The 21936-nt window shown below is 26.6% G+C and overlaps 1 protein-coding gene across 1 annotated transcript; it reads right to left on the bottom strand.

Annotated features, from left to right (window-relative positions):
* Positions 1 to 1019: 1019 nt before the first annotated feature.
* LOC129962063 (TATA box-binding protein-associated factor RNA polymerase I subunit A-like) lies at positions 1020 to 21706 on the bottom strand. Its single transcript, XM_056075771.1, has 12 exons — positions 21187 to 21706; positions 20472 to 20589; positions 17177 to 17307; positions 16173 to 16240; positions 10685 to 10787; positions 9333 to 9450; positions 9130 to 9245; positions 8892 to 9044; positions 6041 to 6107; positions 3567 to 3684; positions 2670 to 2824; positions 1020 to 1550 (listed from the first exon to the last, which is right to left on the bottom strand). The coding sequence occupies exons 1-12, from the start codon at positions 21238 to 21240 to the stop codon at positions 1492 to 1494; spliced, it is 1260 nt and encodes a 419-aa protein (XP_055931746.1). The 5' UTR covers positions 21241 to 21706; the 3' UTR covers positions 1020 to 1491.
* Between the last annotated feature and the right edge of the window lie 230 nt (positions 21707 to 21936).

Raw genomic sequence — 21936 nt, 5'->3', positions numbered from 1 at the left:
CACATGGACTTATTTCAGACCCTCCAAAAATTATGCCTACCTGTATTGTATGTAAACATGGTACTTAAATATGAAACAAGCTAAACAAATTAAATTTGGTATGTGATCTTTAAATCAAAATTCCATTTAATTTTAGATAAAATCTATCTACAGGAAATCTGTATGAACAGGATAACTCAAAGACAAAGAATTAAATGGTTGACTGTCATAAAAGGGATAGCTGAAAAATGTAACAAACTGTATAAAAGAATTTTTATATGTGATCTTGATGTTGCAGTTCTGTTTTAAATTTTAGACTTATTTGGTCCAATGGAAAGTATCTTTATTGGACTTTCAAGCACACCATATGTGTATAAAAAATTTAAGGGGAGTGTGGTTTGTGGTTGATAATTTGAACCTTAGTTTAAGAGATTTCCATTTATATGCAGTATAATTTGTTCCCATTCTTTATAATCAATTTAGAATGTCTTTCCCATACAAAATTTTGTTGATAATATTTGTCCTGTTTTGGCACTACAGATGTCTTTTGGATTAAACTGGCAATTTTCAAACATGGTTAGATGATAGAAATAACTTTTCAAATGATCCCACCATCATGGAAGATAATTTATATCTTGAAAGATCTTACAAGAAACAAGGGTGTATACATTCCAAAATTGGGTCTTGAACTTACAATTTCCACTGGTCTCAAAGCTTGGACTTCCCCTCATGATGGAAGAGTTAGTTAGAGAAGAGAAGAGAAGTCATTAGTTATGGAATAAATATTTATATAAAAGCTACTTTTAGCTTTGTTATTGTTATAGTCTAAATGTAAAATATTTTTTCTTAAAAATTCGCTTTTGAAGTTATAGGTACTCTACTAAAGTGTTATATAGAGATGAATTTCATGTTTTCATAAAAATGTATTCATTTAAAAAAAAGTTTTCCTATATAGCAGTTTTCAGCTATCACAGAAATTATATTGTAACTATTTCCTAATGTTTAATAATACTATTATCTTTCAGCATTAATGAGTCTAATTAATAAAATATAATTTAATATACTAGCAAATAACTATGTGAAAGTATATAAATAGACAACTTACACTATATTGTCAAAAGTATCTTCACTTTTTGAACATGCAAGAAACTTTAGAATTTAAAAACTTATCTTCTTGAATATACTTGCTATTTTTACAGCTAAGCATGCAAGTATTTCTTGCAGCAAACAGAGCCATTAATAAAAGTTGCAAATCATTATTTTCTTTGCTGCCTTCTGTGAAACCAGATGAGCTCAAATCATTTTCTTTGCTAATAACTCAGTTCCCACCCTTGTGACTGAATCTTCTTAGAAAAATGCAAATACAAACATATTCTTGTACATGACCAAAATTGAGGAGTGTTCGATTAGACCTTTAGGAGAAATTCAACAATAGTATTTGGATATTTTTGATCATATAGTATATTTACAGGCAAGATAATGCAGATTCCACAATATTTTTTTTAATAATTTTTATAGAAAAATTTGACATTTTGGAAATTTTAATTGAATCTCTTTAATATATTGATGATCTGAAAAGAAAAGAAAAAAATGGAGTTATTTTTAAATTTTGTATAATGCTGGACAACAAACACAAAACTTATACTAAAAAAATTAAATAAAATATGCATTATCATTTAGCATTTGAATATTAATTATTTTTGCTATGAATTTTTTAAATAGAATTTATATCTTACTGTGCAATAATTTTTCATTTACTTTAAGCCTCTCACTATTAAACCATCCATGCAGATTCTACACTTGTGGCCAGTTTATACTTCAAATGAGGGGTGTGAGGTGTAAAATGAGGACATTTTTAGAAATAATGCTTTACATTCTGTGCCCTTTTAATCTGAAAACAGTCTACCAGTACAGAACTTACTTAAACAATTAGTAGTGAAAGGGTTAATATTATGTGCAGTGAATTTTAATAATGATTCATTAAGATGAATGTTTATAGTCAGAGAATGCAGTGTTCCTGTTAATGGTACAAATAAGATAATTTCATTACATTATACTAAAAACAAAATCTACATAAATTTCCTAATAACAAAAGTAAAATAGTTTAGAATACCTGAAGACATCTAAGATGTTTAACTGATGATTTATCAAACAATCAAAATAAATGTCTCAGTTATCAATTATTTTCTTAATTAGCAACAACATTAAAATTTGTGGAACAGGGACAAAAACATAATTTCATGTAAAATATTGTCAGGCTCTTCTGATCATTTCAGTTGCTTATAACAAAAGTAAAATAGTTTAGAATACCTGAAGACATCTAAGATGTTTAACTGATGATTTATCAAACAATCAAAATAAATGTCTCAGTTATCAATTATTTTCTTAATTAGCAACAACATTAAAATTTGTGGAACAGGGACAAAAACATAATCTCATGTAAAATATTGTCAGGCTCTTCTGATCATTTCAGTTGCTTTAAAAAACTTTCAAATAAAAAAAAATCCAGCTGAATAAATATTTTTTTAAAATACTTGGTAGTTATAGTATTTTTAAAAGCATAATAAAAACAGAATTTAATTCAAAGCCTGGGAAGGCATTCATTAATGTTAATCATTCAATTTCTAAGAAAACCATACAACAATTATAGAAAAATCACTTATTATACCTAGAAAAGAAATCTAACTCACTTTTATCAAAATAAGAAAGAATGGATGTTTTAATGGAAATAAGAAAAAAGTCTTCTTGAGTTACATTATGAACTTGTGGTGGATTAAAATACATCCAATGCCAAGAAGAAGACCTTGACTGCCAATAATGTTTTATCATTTCTTCCTTAGTAATCCTTTAAGATTGGGAGAAAGAAAAACTGTATTTATTAAGTAATATTCTTCAGCTGCAGTGTGCAAAAGTTACTTCAGCTGCAATGTCACTATACCCACCCCCCAAATTATAAACATGGAAATACAGAAATCACAATTTACAATAAAAATAAAAATAATCAGTTAATAATAAAAATAAAAAGTTAGACATGCAAATATAAACAGTGAATAATACAAAAAAAAGTGGTCCCAATAATCTAACTGATATGCATTTTTAAAAAAAGTGTAAAATATGTACCAAAACTCTTTTATTAAGCATTATAAAAATATCAATATTGATAACTTAATAATTATAAAGTCATTTTGAAAATTTATTAATTTTTAAAGTACATATGTACACTCTTTGTTACAAAAGAGTGAACTCTAAACTGACTCTTATACAGATTATTTAAAAAAAAAAAAAAAGTGGTTACTAAAGGATTATCATCGAAAAAATATTACATATGCCTACTTGTATTTTCCACTTATTGGTCATTATGTTATAAAATAATATAATTTATAAAGTTTATTTGAAATTTTGAATAGAATTTTTATTGAATTTTGAATAGAATTTTTATTGAATTTTGAATAGAATTTTTTTTTTATGTATATTAGTAAATAACTAAATACTCTATTCTAAATTTAAAATATAACAACATAAAGATATGTTTCACCAAAAATCAGTTTAACTTAAATATCAAAAACATTTAATACAAGATAACATACTTAGACTTGGCTTGGTCCAAAAGATTTGACAATATTTTCCATGGTTCAATATTTTTTCCATTGGAAGGATAATCCAAAAACATAAAAATGAGCTTCAAACATTCTCTTAATTCATCATCTGGAAATAAAGCACAATTAATAAGCAAAAAAAAATCTTTTAAAAAGCTAAACATTTTTTATTGTATCTATGGCTGAAATCTTTAATTAGATTACCTTGCTTTTTTATAATTTTTAAAATATGGATATCCCTTATTGATAACCTTTCACTGCAGTTATGTGAAATCCAAATGACCTTTTAATATGAAAGTATTAATGGAGAAATGTAAAACCTCTTCCCTTCTTTTCAAATAAAAGAAAATGAGATCTGTGGTCTTCTTTAATTATCAATAAGCCCATCCATTAAAAAAGTTATAAAACAGTAGACTCCCGATTATCCGCGGGCATGTTATCCGCGCCTGCCGCACTAAGCTTTTTTTTTTTTTTTTTTTTTTTTTGCTTCCAAGCAAAGAGAAACTACTTCGAAATCAAGAAGCAAACACAAATGACTGATTTCTTCAAAAAGGTGTAGTTTTACAGTTATGCTTTTGTAATTACATAATACATTACAGTATTAAAACAGTACATATGTATTAATTTTTCTATGTATCCTTGACGCCTCTCGTAAGTACAAAGCACTTTTCTGTTTTCATTCACAAAATGCATTTTAGGTCAGTTTTGAGTGATATACTAAAATATTAAGCATTAGTTAAACATTTCCTGCTGTTTATTTTACGTTTTATTGTACATAAAACGATTTTTCAAAGTTGGAATGACTGTTTTCTCTTTTGCTATACCTATTTTTAGCTTTTTTCGGATTATCCGCGGCGGCCGCGCCACCCAATTCCGCGGATAATCGGGAGTGTACTGTATAGGGAAAGAGAACAATTCTATTTACTCTGCAATTAGAGAGCTGATAAATTAGTGTCATAAGATGAGAAATTCTAATGAGTTAGGATATAGCATATGTATGTAAATTAAAAATCAATTGGCACAATATCTGCATCATTCTTTAAAATAGGGTGGTTTTTTTTTTTTTTTTTTTTTTTTAAATATACTGCATAGAATGATCACATTTATTGACATATTTAATAATAAGATATTACTTCCATGCTTTTTCCAATTCATTTAGAAAATCAATAACTTAGTTTTGTCACAAATTTAGTTACCAATAATTCAATCTGCAAATTTATAACATTCTTTCTCCCCATTTTTTTTATCAGTGATAACTTAAAAATGAAATATTAACGAATCATTTTCTTTTGAATTTTTTATTAATGTTGATTTTTAAGTATTTGGAAAACATATGATTAGTTACTAAATTTATAAAATATTTCACTTAATGATAAATTTGAAAATTTGAAGTAATCTTATGTTTCTATGATTTTGTAATGATTCAATGCTTTGCATTAATTCATACTTCTGCACACATACATATTATATAGAGAGAGAGAAATATTTTTAAAAAAATTGCTACAAATTAAAGAAAAAAGGGTTACAATATCTGAATCATTTTAATATTCATAATAATTATGTGTTAAAACGAATATTTACTTTAACTGAATATTAAAAAATAATTTTATACACAAATTTGATGCGCAGCAAGGAATATGCAGCCCATTTATCTTTCCAAAACAGCTCATCCCCCCCCCCCAAAAGTAGTAGTTGGTACAAAGCAACTGATTTAATGTGCATTGTTACCTGATGTGCATTGTCAATTTATTCTTCAGTGAATTAAACCATGTATAAATAAAAAGAAATTAAAGTTATAAATATTCCATAATTTGGAGTTATTTATAAATATGCTCTCTCACGTATGGATGAGAAATGTAAATCTTTTTATAATTTACAAATTTTAATTTATAATTAAAAAATAATTCAAAACTTATAATAAAATGTTGCAATTCTAAAATACATTAAAAATTGGATTAATTCTGAAATTACATGAACTTTTGTATGCAGGATTAGCATAAAGTCAATATAAAGCATATCACAAAATCATAATAGATTTCATTATTTTTTTTTTTACATATAGACTATACATTAACTAAATGGCAACAACAAAAGATAGATGTTTTATAAAAATTCAGTAAGAGATAATTTTAATTGATCTAACAATCTTAATAAAGTCATTGATGAATGTAAGGAAATCATTTTAGATACTGTAGAAAAAATTTGTCAAGTTTAATAATATCTTTCAATTCACAAATTTTAATGAAAATAAATATTTCTAATACTAAAAATATCAAAAAAGTACTTATGTGATTAGTAGACTTTGTATAAAAAAATATGAGTATTTTTATTACCAAAAAGTCATGCTTTTTATTTGAATGTTTAACTTTAATTTATTAATAAAATGAAGAAAGTAAAGAAGTAACAAATCATATATATAATAACATGAGTAAAAACATGAAAATTCTTGCAAATTTCTTTTTTACCATATGCATTCCATTTTTCAATGAGCAATAAAACTCTTTCATCAGAAGGGCATAATTCAGCTATAATCTATTGAAAGATAAAATATTTAATGGGTAAAAAAATAATTTATTTCTTTTAAAGTTCATATGTTATTTAAAAAACATTGATAATATTAAAAAAGTTATTTGATAATAATAACAGGAAAATTATGAAAACTTATAAAACAGTGAGAAATATTGTAAAAACATTTACAATTTTTTATTATTTTTATTAAAACAATATTTTTACAGAAACATGATTTAGATTAAAACAAATTTAGAAATAAAAAAAACTTATATTTGTTTAATATTTTGCTTCTCAATATATAACAATTTAAAACACATTTTTTTAGAATTGCTCCATTTTTTGATAATTTAGTTAATTAAGATAAAACTCAATGCATTTGAAGTAAATGCATTTATGAAATTGAAGCAAATTTTAAAATATACATTTTGAAATAACTCTACTTTTGTAAAACATTACAGAAATAATTCTAATGCATATTTTTTTCAAATTAAATATTGCATTACAATTTATTTCTTCTACAACAAATTGCAACTGATTCAGTTTTGCACAGCAAAATTGAACATCATTGAATACAATTTACAACAGACTGAGACATTAATAAAATGACTGTTTCCCAGTAAAATAGCTGCACTAAAATAATTTGCATACATGTAATAACAGGTTTTAACATTCAGACATTGTTTTAAAAATATTCAACAAATCCATTTCTGTACAAACCAATTAATAATGCTACATGTGATAATAACTTATAAAAAAATATATGTTAAATTTAACAAACAAAGAACATTTTTACAAACATTCTAGACTTTCAAATAATTAGTTTATTAAAGGATAGATTCCCCTCCCTCCAATATCTAATGGGTTTTTACAAGGGTTGGAACTTTAATAGTGGCAACACTGCTGTAAAAATGCCAAGCAACAAAACCAAAGAATGTCATGTATACCACACGTTAGCTACATACTTACCTTGCCTCTCAGCAAAAAGACTCGTACTTCTTATGTCACGCGCATGCGAAGTGACGCGAAGAACTGATTCTTGTATTAGCTTGAGGTCTAAAGTTAGTGTTGTCAGGATGTTTTCAAAACAAAAATAACGAAATTGGATAAAAATTGAATGTGCCAGAGGTCGTACAGCACGACAATGTTATGTAGGGCTTCAAGAGGCTTGTGTGGCAATAATGTTTACCTTACAGAACTGTTGCAAGATGGGTAAAAGCCTTCAATGAAGAACACCAAAATGTGGCAGACATGCATCGGCCAGGTCGTCCTAGTGTCAGCGAAGCAGAAGTGCATGATGTTGCCCTCTAATGGACAGTGATCGATGCCAAGCCATTCGTGAGCTGACATGAGAAAAATTGCTTCACGATGAGCTCCACATCATTTGATGGAAATGCAGAAATGGCTACGATACGATGCTGCTCGAATCCACCTGGAGCGCTATGAGCGGGAAGGAAAGGCTTTTTTACACCGTATCATTACGCTGGATGAGACTTGGCCAGATCGTACCAGCCAAAACTGAAACGCCAATCAATCGAATGGCGTCATTATGGATCACCTCGAAGTTTGAAATTTCTTCAGAACCTCAGTAATGTGAAGATTATGCCGATTCTTGTGTACGACTGTGATGGTGTCATCCTAACGCATACTGTTCCCCCACAGCAGACCGTCAATGCGCAGTATTACTGCTCATTTTTGGAGCCTTATCTCAGACCAGCTTTGAGAAAAAAACAGCGACACTTTCTGCAGAACGTCCCTATCATTTTGCATGACAATGCTCGGACACACGCAGCGCAAACTTTGGCTGATTTGCTCGATCGATGGGGCTGGAAAGTACTTTACCATCCACCATACTCCCCAGATCTAAGCCCTTGTGACTTTGACTTAATTCCTAAGATGATGAAACCACTTCGTGCCATTCGCTTCAAAACTGTTCCAGAGATTCTTGCGGCAGTAGACCAGTCCATTCGAACTATCAACAGACCTGGCGCTGCTACAGGTGTTCTGTGACTTCCACATCGTTGGAAACGGGTTGTACACAATGCTGGCGACTATATTGAAGATCAGTAAAACATGGTGACATGAATCACTTTTGTATTCCATGTAAATAAATAGTTGCCACAATTAAAGTTCCAACCCTCGTAAAATCCCAAAATGCAATTAAAAATGATAAATCAGCAAAAGGTTGGGTTTAAAACATTAATTAAATCACAGTAAATAACATCAAAAGATGATGTGCAAAAAACCATGAGTAATTTTGCGATTCATTCTGAACAGATGACATGCAAACAGAAAATAAACAAAAGAAACACATGATTAACAAAAGAAATCTTGCCATCCATTTGCATGTGTAAAAGTAAGAAACAGCAAAAACTAAAATATAGCAATTCATTATTTTCTACAGATACAAATCTTTAATGCATGAACAAGAAATTATTCATTTAATATTGAAGACTTAATGAATGAGAAATTATTTTAAAAGAATGAGAAGAATAGAAGAAATATATATCTATATTACTAGCAACAATAATGATTTTGCATAAACAGAAGCAAGTTAAAAGTGATGTAATTAATATACTAATAATAAAAATTTAGAAAAATACCAGATTAACATATGTAACAACCATCTTATTAAAAACTACTTCTAGATTTTTGCTTCCAATGAGAAGAATTAAAAACTAATCAAAGTAAAAAGTGCAGCAAACAAAAAATATTTGCCAAAATTTAAAAATTAAAGTTTTCATGAAAATAATGTATCTACATACAAAATAAAGACAAAAGGAGAAAAAAATAAAAACATATAAATACCTTCAAATGATCAGTCAATATTTCTGAATCTGGATCATGCTTTCTAAGATACTCACACAAATATATATGCCCATTCAGATGATTTGGATTACATTTTGCATAATCATATAATATGTCTCCTATTTCTTCAACTTTACCATTTGTCTCTAACATCTAAAGTATAAATATAACAACAATACATGTGTGAAAGATAATAAAAAAAAAATGTTAAATCAAACAATGAAAAACATGCATTTACCTCAACCAACTTCAAAACAAAAATGTCCCAATCACCAGGAATTCTAATTAATGACTTAAATTTAGTGATAACGCCTTCCATTGATATCTGTGATGCTTGAGAGGCTTGCCTTTCACCTTAAAAATAACAAGGCTCTCAAAACAGGTGTTTGAAAATTTGAAATTTGTGCAAAAATAGAAATAACTGAAAACTAAAATACTTACTATTAGGAAAAACTTCATCAGCATGTAGATATGTCCTATAATCAATATAAGCAGCATATGCTTCAAAAAGTGGATCGATTGTAGAATGTTTTCGAAGTTTTTTTACAAAATTAAAACCCTAAAAGAAAGTCAAATTAATAAATTCATTTCCTGTTAACTAGTGATACATTAGAAATAAAGTACAATATTATAAATAAAGTACAATACCCAGAAATAAGACTCATGTACTGCTTTCTATCGGTAACTTTCTAGAAAGCTATTCTCAAAAAGATAATATGTGGTTTTCCAATGGTTATTAAATGAGTATCGGTTATATAAATAATAACAAGTTATAAAAAACCTCCTTATGAAATTGATCTAAAAAACTTGCACTGTTAATAATGCTATTTTTTTTTTTTTTTTTTAGTTTGACCTCATTCTAATAATTAGTTAACTGAACTTAAATTCTTGAAAATTATTTTACTTCACTTCAATATCAACATAAATGTCAGTAGTTATGCTAATAAGTGAACTCAGAAAGATATTTAAAAAAAATAACAGTATTGGATACTTATAATATTATCAGTTAAATATAATTTTTAATTGAGGGGAGAGACAAGTAGATTCATACACATTAGATTGAAGTTAAATCAGTCATTAATTTTTTACAGGAAAATTTCTTTTAAAAAAATCTTTAATGTAATTCTTATGTAATTCTTTCCCCTTATGAAAGAAATGCTGTTCCATTCTTTAGATCTGAAAAATACTTCTTAAATGTAATTCTTAGTTATGTCTTGAAATAGTGATAAACATCTATATAATCATATAATTAAGTTCTGAACGAGAAATAAAGTTTTTAAATTTATAAGTTATTTGAAATGATTATAAAAACATTTTTGCTTTAAGTGATATAAGTTAAACTCAAATGTCTTTATTTAAAAAAGAAAAATATCATGTATAATATAAAATTCAAATAAATAAACATTTCTAGAAGAAATAGTAATTTAATCTTTGAAAACTTTGAATTATAATATTATTATGAATAATTTGAATTTCAGAAAGAATCAGTATTTTTCTTTTATATTTTCTATTCTTCTCTGTTTTAAGTTTAGAATCCTAAAAAAAAAAAAAAAAAAAAAAAAAAAAATCTGTGAAAATTTAAATATTTTATTATTGGTTGATAAAAAATACTATGGCAAGTGTCTAAAATAGTTTGCAGATTTTAAATACTTTTTAAGAAAAAGTAGTAGCCTATTTTTATTAAATATTAAGAACTACATATTTTATAAATTGCAGTTCATTAGTAAAAAAAATGATTTCCCTAGAATAAGCCAAACTTTTATAGTTTCTTAATTTTAACAGAATGTACTTACTTTAAGTTTACTGCTCAGATTAGAAAAATTATTTCTAATTCCACACTGAATATATTCCAGCACTGTTTCTTTCTTATTTACAAATGCCAGATTCTGAATTTCTCTGAAAAGTACATTTAAAAAAATCTTACACTGCACGATTAATGTGAAAGCATCAAAAACAAATCAATTTAAAATATTTATAACTTCATAAAATTGTCATTTTTTTTTTAGTAGAGTGTACAGTGAGATGCAAAAGCTAAACATTTTTCTTTTAAGTATCTTAGTCACAAACCTGAGTCAAATACATTTGCACATGCATGGCTAAGTAAGCTCGCATATTTTCTATGCATAAGATTTTTTTCTGTTGTATAATCATGTATAGTTTTTAAAGAAAAAATGTGTAATATTTTTTTAATTTTAAATATGCATCTTTTAATTTTATTCTTTGATAAAAAAAAAATTCATATTTAAATCAAAATAATTCAATGTGATATGTCGAATTCTAAAAATGGTTGTAACTTTGTATAAAGGTTGAATCAAATCTCATCACTTATTTAGAATGTCAACATTATATTTCAATAATAACTAGTTAGCTCTGGCAACCAGCTGGTGACTGGGAATATTAGTTATATTTGATTTCAAGAAAATCCTTTTTTATAACTTCAAGTTCCTGATTCTGTCAAATTGCCTGACATTAAAGAAAGGTTATTTCAATTATCTTAGTTAAGTTTTGTTTATCATGTACATGAACCTTTATAATGGGGACAATCTCATAACATAATAGTCCTGTTAAAATTCAGATATTCAATTCATCTATCTTCTAATATCTGCGATACTGCAATTTCACTTTTTTTACTTGTTTGTATATGACATATAGAGAAAATATTGTAATAGCCAAAAATTTTAACTGGGTTTTCGACGAAACTCTATGTTTTAGACTTTTATGAGTTTGAAAAACACATTTTAGAAAAATGCAAATCTGTTTATGACAGAGATAACTCAAAAAGGGTTTGAACTAGATGGATGAAAGTTGTTTTACAGTCATTACATCAAATTTGTATATTTCTATTAAAATTTTAAACCAAATCCATTCAGAGAAAATCATTCCATTTGGCAGCTTGAATATAAACTAACCTATAACTACAAAAGGAAAAGAGTTAGATGAATAAAATTGAACACAGAAATTAAATAACTATAGTGCAGACATTTTTCAAATTTTTAGCCTAATCTAACAAGGGTTGATCATCTATCAGTCTGTGCTTTCAGAAGCATATAAATGTGATAATTCAAAAATGCAATGATTGAAAATTTGGCATGCGATTTTGTTACTACAACTGAGTCAAATTTTGATTTCAATCCAATGGAGAAAACACATCTAAAACACAAATTCCATTAATGGAATGTCTGTGATTAATCGCCAATAAACTCACTGAGAATCACACGACACATTCAGTAAATGCTAAAATCACATCACAGATCAATATTTCATAACTATCGTGCTCCACTGCCATGCATGGCATTCTTTGCCTTATCCAAGATCCACAATATTTTGCAGGAAATAACACCTATATTAAAAGTATGCAAGAAAGTTTTGGGGTGACCACTACTACTAATTGATTGTTTTTTGAAATACACAGATACTAAACAGAATCCTTCTTTAACTTTCAATGGATTATTTTTCAACAATGGATATTGGTTATATATGTATTATTTAGTCTTTAGATATAAGATCATGTCCTTGATTCTGTCAAATTTTCTGACATTGAAGTGTGTTATTTTTATTATAGGCCAGTCTCATAACACCATAGTGGTAATAAACACATAAAACTGAATGACAAAATATTGGTTTGCATATTTTCTAAGTCTTGTAACTTTATCTTTTTAGTCTTGTAAATTACACAGATATTAAATAGAATTCTTCTTCTTTAGCTTTCAACAATGGAAGAAAGTCACCTGATTAAATATTTGATAAACAATGAAAATGATTTGAATTTCAGAGAAATAATGTAATGTTAGAAATTAGGCAAAAAATACTTTTTAAAAAATTGTCATAATTTTCACAATAACTATCACAAAAATTGTAAAAATTTGCATAATTATTAAATTTGGTAATATTTAAAAAAAATTGAAGTAAAGTAAAATTTATTTTTGTGTAATTATATTTTTGGAAGTTATCATAGGAAAAACCAAAATTCAGCTTAATTTTTAATTAATTAAAATTATAATTCCAATTTCAAAAAGGTTGTTTCAAGGTACATATTCCTACCTCCCAAGGTATATATGTGCCAAATTTGGTAGTCATAGGTTAAATGATCTACTGTGTAGCACATCAACATACATATACACATTCATTTTTATTATAAGTAAATATTGGCATAAGAATAGGAAATTTTAGTTATGAACAAATTGATTAAAATCAATATATGTTGCAAACATTAGATATTTATATAATCGGTAAACAGGATATATATTGGACAAAAATTGGTTAAAAATTAAATGCACAAGATATTGGAAGGGGCCTTCTACCATTTCTCACACAAATGTCTAAATTAATCAAACAAAAGAACAATAATTAATCATTTTCTAATTCCTATTAATTTAGAAAAAAATTATCAATACCAGATAATGTTGAAAATATTTTTAACACAATAATTTCACTTTTAAATTCAAAATTTAAAAAAAAAAAAAAACATTTAGATAGCTTTGTCTTAATAATTTTTAAGATCAACCTGTATGATTTAAAAAATTTACACATAAAAAAAATGGCTATTTTCCTAACTCTAATTTTTAAATACACAATTCAAATTTTAAAATAAAAATGACAAAAATATGTTAGCATTATTTAACTCATTTTAATGAATTAATACATACAGCTTTTATTTTTGCAACAAACCATACACAAATATTTATTAGATGAGAAATAATAAGCATAAAAATAAAGACAGAGTAGAAAAATAGCATTTTTGCAGCTAACTTTAATTTTAGTTTCTTAAATTTCTCATTAGCAGTTTCAGATTTTAAATCTCATAAAAATTTGTTTTATATAGATTTTTTTTTTTTTTCAATGTTTTCGTACTTGCCAATAATGCAAAATCTTTGCTTCACTAGCCTTTTGCAACATTTATTTAGTTTCTCCCTTCTTTTCTACTTTATTCTTTTTCTACCTTTAAAAAAAATCCTAAGGGAAGTATGGTAGTATATTTTATTCATAGTACAAGAAAATAAAAATATTGCACAAAAAAATAATTCTTCAAAAGTACATATAAAGAAAAGTACAGAAAAGCACAGTATTTGTAAAAAAAAAAAAAAAAAAAAAAAAATCATGCACCAGAATTTATTGAGCAGAATTGCTAAATTAAATATATTCCTATTTTTTGTAAATTCACAGCTCATGCAAAAGCACATTGTTAGTTTTTTTCTTTTCTGTTTAAACAAAATGAACTGGATTTACTTGGAATGTCCAAGTATCCTTTTCACTTTATAATTTCCTACTGCTACTGAAAACTTGGCTTGTATTTCCCACAGCATAATCTATTCAGCTAAGTGAATAGCTGAATATATTCAAGGGAAAGTCAGTAGACAGAACTCTTTTTAGTAATACTCTCCACTAATTTAATGTCCATTAAAAGACTTTTAACCCAAGTTTCTTTATTGGAACTGAATAATTACCAGTTTTGATAAATGTACTGACAACAAATGTTGTTTCTTCCATTTTAACCTCTGAAGGACAGTTAGAATTTACTGAGAGAATGTGGGTGACCAGCATTTTTCTGTAGCTTTCAAAGTGGACGATATCCATCAAAATATCATAGCAAAGTGTCAGATCTGAATGAGTTGATAATGAGAAAAATCTTTTTATTACTGTCAGTGTCAATGCAAATTTTTGCAGCTGTTGAAAAAAAATAGATTAGGAAACAAATATTAAGCCACTAAAGGAGAAATAAAGAGTAGAGGCACAAGTTGTGTAAATGATTGGCGAAATACTCATATCTCTAAAGAGATGGTGGTCCAAAGAAAGCACTTTTATTATTATTATTGTTATTATTATGTTCAGAGTGGAAAAATCACAACTCAAAGATTTAATGAAGCAAAGATATTGTTTTAAATGTCATTACAATAAAAGTCACTGTTACAAATTGTGTCTGAAACAAATAAAAAAAAAAAATTATTAAGACTAAAAAAGTAAAAGTATCCAAGTTTCAAACTGAAATTTCACCACAATGGATTTTACAGAATTAGCTAACATAATTTACACACTGCAATTTCAATTCAATATCATACAACAAAATTCCTTTCATTCAACCAAACAACTTACTAAAAAGAAAGATAATAGAATGTGCAATATGCTAAAGAGACTGCATGGTAATAAGAATAAATGCGGTGCGGTGTTTTACTGTTCATGTGTGTTTTTAGAGCAGCTTCTCCCATGTTTGTTGTATATTCCTCTTTTGTACATTGGATACATTTTATTTTATTCATATTTTTTCATTTTGCAAAGCCAATCAGTTCATTCTTTTTTAAGAACCCATAAAGGGTTAAACATACACTCAGGCATAACTAAAATTATTTGTTATCAAGAACATTAAAGATGAAAGAAGCTCAAAAGTTTTTTGAGTTGCTACAAGTTTGGCACAGTCTGTATTTTGTTCTGCCCCCTCGAAATAACCATTCCAATATAAGGGATTCCAATTTGGACAAATCATTCGAATATACAATGGTACCCATTGCTGAAGAAAGAGAAAGTGGGTTAAAAGTTCATTTAGTATTATTTTAATATATGTTGAAATTTCTCATTCCAATCCCGGAATTCTTCCCTTGCATTGGTTTTCTTTCTTAAAACATCAAACAAACAAAGATTTATGGCTATGTTTTTAATTTATCACATTCAATATCTACAGGAACAAAAAAAAAATGCACTCCTTGAGAAATTTAGGTCTTTTTAATGATCTTTTTTTCCAAAATTAAATACTTTTAAGACTGATTTTCAAATTCAAGCACTTTTCATGATGCTATGCATCCTGATTAGTTGTGCTAAGATGCCACACAAAAAATTCCTTATAAATAAATTTAAGTCATTTTTTAATTATATAAATTGAAACTCTTTATTTCCCTGTTTTTTTTTATATATATTCTAAATTTTCTTTGGTTATTTCATTTGAATATTGAATCTGTCCACAGTGCTTATAAAAAGACATTTTTCATGGTCCACAAATTTGTGCTGATTTAAATTAAAGCATTAGGAGCAAATCAATTAAATTCAGCCACAGCTGCTTATTTATTTATTTTTATAACAGCTGCTCTAGGATCCATAATATTCTATTGTTGCAAACAGCCTTTATGTAGAAAATCTGGGAGAATCACCATCTTCTTGGGAGTGGCAAGTGTTAGCAAGCAAGACTCAGAATTCCTTAGAATGTAAAATTTTTGCTACCTTATAATCCAAGTCTTAAGTGCATTATGGAAATATGCAGTTTTGGGGAAAATTGTGATTAAATTAATAACTTACTTCAGAAATCTATAAATAACTTCATCTTTATCACAGAGTTGCAGATTTTCAAGAATTACCATAGTTGCCTAGAAAAATTTATGTATTATTTATTTAATTGAACAAAATGAAAAAAATTGTATATAATCATTCAAATTCTTTACCACATTAAAATAGAATTAAATAAATACACTTCTACAACAAACAATATCAAATATATCTGCAAATATTATGTAGGAGACTAACTAATACCATATGTGTGTATGTACTGTAAAACATTTAGCATGTTTTTTAGCAGTTTAATGAACAAAGAGAGAGAAGTCACTTTGAATTTTTAAACTTCGCTTTTATTCCATCCCAGGTGGCATCATTTATATACAAGCGAGAAGCAACGAGTCTTTTGTTTTGTTGTCAATCTACAACAAGACAAAAGAGCGAAAGAGAAAGAATTTTTTTTTTTCCTCTGGAAATTTTATACTATGAGATTCTGATAGGAATTTCTTTACACATATCGATTTAGGAAAGGAAATTGTAGGTATCTTTTAAAAGAATTTGCTTAGCTTGACAGAATTTTATCCCTTCACTCGGAATATGAGAACTTGTCGATTTCAGCAAGTCAGCTCACACAGTATTATTGAAATAAAAAAGGTAGATTTGGATCAGGAAATAAGAGAACATTTTAGATTTGAGTTAATACAGGTAAAATTAAGATAAAAATTAGAATTCAGATTTAGAGATATCATAAGCCTCAAAAAAATATGTGTAAGCATGAATGTTTAGATTTTCAGAGTAAATTCAAAAATTAAATATATTCATGCAAACTATTTATCATAACACATTTTTAGAGATTTAATATGTCAGTCTGATATCTAATAGATCATCAAAATAATGTAATGTAGCAAAAATAAATATATTAATTACTTATAATATGTTATATAATTTTTTTTTATTCCAGAAAGCAACCTTTATTCAAACAAATTAAAATAAGATTCATTATTTTTAAGAGTTAAATAAACATTTTTTACCTTAAACAAAAAATTTTCATAAACTGTGCTATCACCACAAAGAATGCATAACAATTTGGCAGCTTGTTCGTATCTTTGACTGCATATGCTTTGATTTACCAACTCCACACATTTCTTCCCAACTGTATGAACTTGAAAGAAAAAAAATACTTACAAATATTATATACACATTTACTTTATTCCCAGAATAAAAATTAATTCACATCTTCAGCAATAATCATGAGAAATATATTATATATATATATATATATATATATATATATATATATATATATATATAAAGCAAAAAACCTTTTTATACTAATTGGTGGTTTGAATCTGTAAAAAAACATTACAATATATTAATCATTAAGATATTAACATTTTTCTTATTAGAGACAATTTTAAGAATTTGTACATGAAAAAAATATTTCACTTAAAATGATGAAATTTAAAAAACATACACAACACAAAAAAACATTTCAATCCTAACTAGTGGTTTGAATCTATTAAAAATTTACAATATATTAATATTTAAGATAGTAAAATTTTCCTTATTAATGGCAATTTTTAAGAATTTGTACATAAAAAGTCTTTCTTTTAAAATAATGATGAAATTTAAAAAGATAAAATATTTAATGTACTCTCCATGTAAAATAAACTCCTTACAAAAAATTAATAAATAATTCAAAGAAAATGCATCGATTCCATACAATTCAAATGTATTCCAAATAACATTAAATAAAAGAAGTTTTGATACATGAAGAACAATTAAAATTCTAACAATATTTTTATAAAATATGATTATAAAGTTAATATTAGAATATCAATAGCTAATATATCCTATAATTTTGAATCATAACAAACATCCTCACACAACTTTTCTCCTATTTTGCTCATTCCACGGACAGACTGTTGAGTCTCTGCAGTGGTAGTTTTAGACATTTTGCAGTCACCAGTAGAATATATAATGAAGTATCTCTTTTTAATAGGTGGTGAATATATTTTCGCATTTTAACATATTTTTTATTTCAATAAAATATTAATAACTTATTTTATTCAAACCTGTTTTTTCATAAATATGTAAAAACATATGTTTTTTTTTTTTTTTTCCCTTTCTTTTTTAATTTGTAGATCATGAAAAAAATAAGAAAATTCTTGAAATTTTAATTATTATTATTAGATAAGAATTTCCTTACTTACAAATAAAAGCATTTAATTACATAAGTTATAAGGAAACAATAAACTTCAAACAAATATAACACTAAAAACTATTATTTACCACATTTTACAAATAAGAAATTGATTAATTGACTATTGATTTTAGTAATTCAAAGAACACACATTGAATATAGTCTTAATATTTCATATTTAGATATTTGGCAAATAGTATAATAGCATTTTTAAATTAACCTATGAATGCCTTCATTTCTCAAGATCACCCTAAGCAGCTATCTAATCAAAATTCTACATCTTTTAACCCTGTGGCTAAATAAGTTCAAAAACTTTTCAAAGAAATTGAACTGATACTGTATGTTACAGAATAATAATATAATATAATAAAAATCTGTAATCATAAAAATATACATTCTAAATTGCGAAAAATGTGGGATGCAACAGAAAATGGAATGATTGCCCTCCTGCGGAAATTGTGGGATAGGCAGCTGGAGGGTCAATGTAAATAACTGTTCCCCTTGGCCAATTTGCATAACGCATGCACCAGATGACAGCCAACAAACCAAAAATTTCTGCATCAGAGTTATTCATTCATCGATAAGGCTTTGTTTACAAGCAAGTCAATTTCAACATTTGCAAAAAAAAAAAAAAAAAAAAAAAAAAAAAAAATGCATATTTAAAAGATAGTAATATCATACCACTCAGAAATATTGCCAGACATTTACTACCAGAATCTGAGAAAACATTTTCTGTGATATACATTACTGGGAATCCTTTGATGGAATCTTGACTAATTTGTAAATTATCACAGTATATTGCCTAGTCCTAAAGCAATTGCTCCCTTGATGCCTATTAGTCCACTTATAAGGTATGTTACTTATGTGCAATGGTGCACAAGTACATTTTATGATTACGATCAAAAGCTTCCCCACTGACACACATTCCAAACACATCTGGATTAGTTAAGGTGGAAAAGAGATTTAACCTTAATGCACACTAAATCTAAATCCACTAGGTTTTTACCTGGATACTTGAAAGTATTAATAATCAAAACAGATGTGGATTCTACAAAAGATTAAATCTTTATCACAGCTGATATAATACCAATTGTCTCAAAAGGGTATGCCAGTTTTTTATTCATTGGCATAAAACTATAGTATTTCTTACTCTAAAATTGTTTTTGCCTGTTAAAACATAATATATTCAAGATATAAATATTAAATTCAGCATTATACTTTTTAAAAAAGGGCTTTTTTTTTTATCTAGAAAATAAAGTTTTCCCTCTTACTTTATTGATAGTTGATGGGTATATTATGGTATTAGAGATTTATCCATCATTTCAGTCACTTTTTTTTTTTTTTTTTTTTTTTTTTTTGCATGAAGCCTCATGTGACATTTATATTTGAGAAGCTAGCCTTGCAGTTTGACATTTTTAAAACAGATATTATGCAATAATTCTCAATATTATTACTCATACATTCTAGATTTTTACTTTGTCTTCTACATCTGAAATATAACCTTACAGTTCATGTTTAAAACATAAGGACTAAAAAACATTATATTATGCCATATTATTTCATATATATATATATATATATATATATATATACACATCATAATTTTGGCAGATGCGTTGCCAAAAAGATTACACTTTTGTAATAACTTTATTTTTTCATGGGAGGACAAGGTTTCTACATAGGGATGAAATTGTAATGCATTCATTCGCATCAGTACACAAGAAAAACAGTGACTGAAAATTTTCCCTTTAGTGACTTTACTAAGAGATTCTGAAAGGAATTTCTTTGATACAAGTTCATTTAATGGAATTGTAGGTATTTTTAAAATGAATGTGTATGTTACGGGATTTTCACTAACTCTGAGTGTGATAAACACATTAGTTCATCAATTTTTTGGAGTAGGTGTTAGAAATGAATGTGGGATTTGGATCAGGAAATAAAAGAAAATTTTAGAATAAAGTACTATAATCTAATTTAAGATAAAAAATAAAAATTAATAATAAAATTAAAAGATTTATATGTAACTATATATATACACACATGATAAGAGTTATTATAACATATTTAAAATACTGACAGATTTTTATTTCTTTCTATTACAATCACTCATTTTAAACTCTTACCATTTGAATATTCATGAATTTCTGCAGCAGCATAACTGTATGCATCAAATTTAAGCTTTCCTTTAGACTTCTTTGTTGGTGTGTCAATAGCTGTGACAATCAGATTTAAGACTTCCAACTACAATTATACAGAATTTATTAAAAAAATACTAATTTCCATAGCTCTCGATAAAACTGGCTTTCAAAAAAATATTAGACATACTAGCAAAATAACATATATCACTATCAGCTTTCAAAATAAAACTGCATTTATACTTCTTTGACAGTTTTCCAACACCATTTTATGAAAAATTAAAGCTTATTATGAACCAAATCATAAAATTATCAGGTTTTAAAAATACCAGTTGTACATTTTATTACAGAATTCCAAGTATTCAATTATTAAAAATAACTATGGCACACAAAAAACAGCTCTTTTCAAGCACCAATATATTAATCACAAAAAATGTTCAAATTTATTTTTAAAAACTGTTGATATTAACAGTAAAATTTTACACACAAAAAATGGAGTTTGGTGTGTGCGCAGCTACTACATGCCACTGGTAAACATAGTCAACAGACTAACACGATGTCTTAGGCAATCATTTGCAGGTTATTTCGAAGTTCTGGTGATTAATTGCTGGGCGCAATAAATTTTTTTTTGGCGATTAATCGCAGAAATGCGGTTAATGCACAAATACCCTGAGTTCATTTATTTTGAATTTTTTTTACTTACCACTTTGGGTAAAATTTCTACACTTGCAACAGCTTTTGTCATTGTTGAATGCATAGGGGGTAAAAGAACTGAAAAGTTAAAACTACCTCATAATTTATTTTGGTTGATTAATTAGATATTAACATTATAAGTCTATTGTGTCTGTATTATTTCTTATTTGCATTAAAAAACAAACGTCTCTCTCGAACACAATTTAAACAAAATATATTTAGCATGACAATTTAGTTCAAGTCAAATTATTTTTTTATTGATACTCAATTTAAAACACAGCGACTGCCTTTTAAATTATTTCCTTGCATTTTCAGTTCAGTAGTGTTCTTATTCTCTTTCTTGGCTCTGCCTCTATTGTCAAAAAAAATCAATTTTATTAGAATATTTTTTTTTTCAATCTGTTAACTCATAATACAATATGTAAAAACACACACACAAATAACTCTGGCTCCAACCATTATAAAAATTCAAATTTTTATTTTCTATTGAAAAAGAAAGGCTAGAGCCACATGCAATATCTTTTGTTTTCTTTCCGACCATAAGGTGGGGGGGGGAGATTAAATTTCTATCCTATGTAAAAGTAGTTTTTGTTTGAATTATTAAAAAAGTTCACTGTATTGATAATTTAATATTTCATTTTATGCAATATGAGAATTTCATTTATTTATCTTAATTACATGGTAATAATTTCATTCATTATTGTGTAACACATCTATTCATACAAATTAAAAAAAACATTTGTTTAATTTTTTCAATAAA

Source organism: Argiope bruennichi, chromosome 2 (genome assembly GCF_947563725.1).
Source record: "Argiope bruennichi chromosome 2, qqArgBrue1.1, whole genome shotgun sequence".
Lineage (NCBI taxonomy): Eukaryota > Metazoa > Arthropoda > Arachnida > Araneae > Araneidae > Argiope > Argiope bruennichi.
Note: the sequence above shows the minus strand (reverse complement) of the source record. Positions and strands in the feature narration are given on the sequence as shown.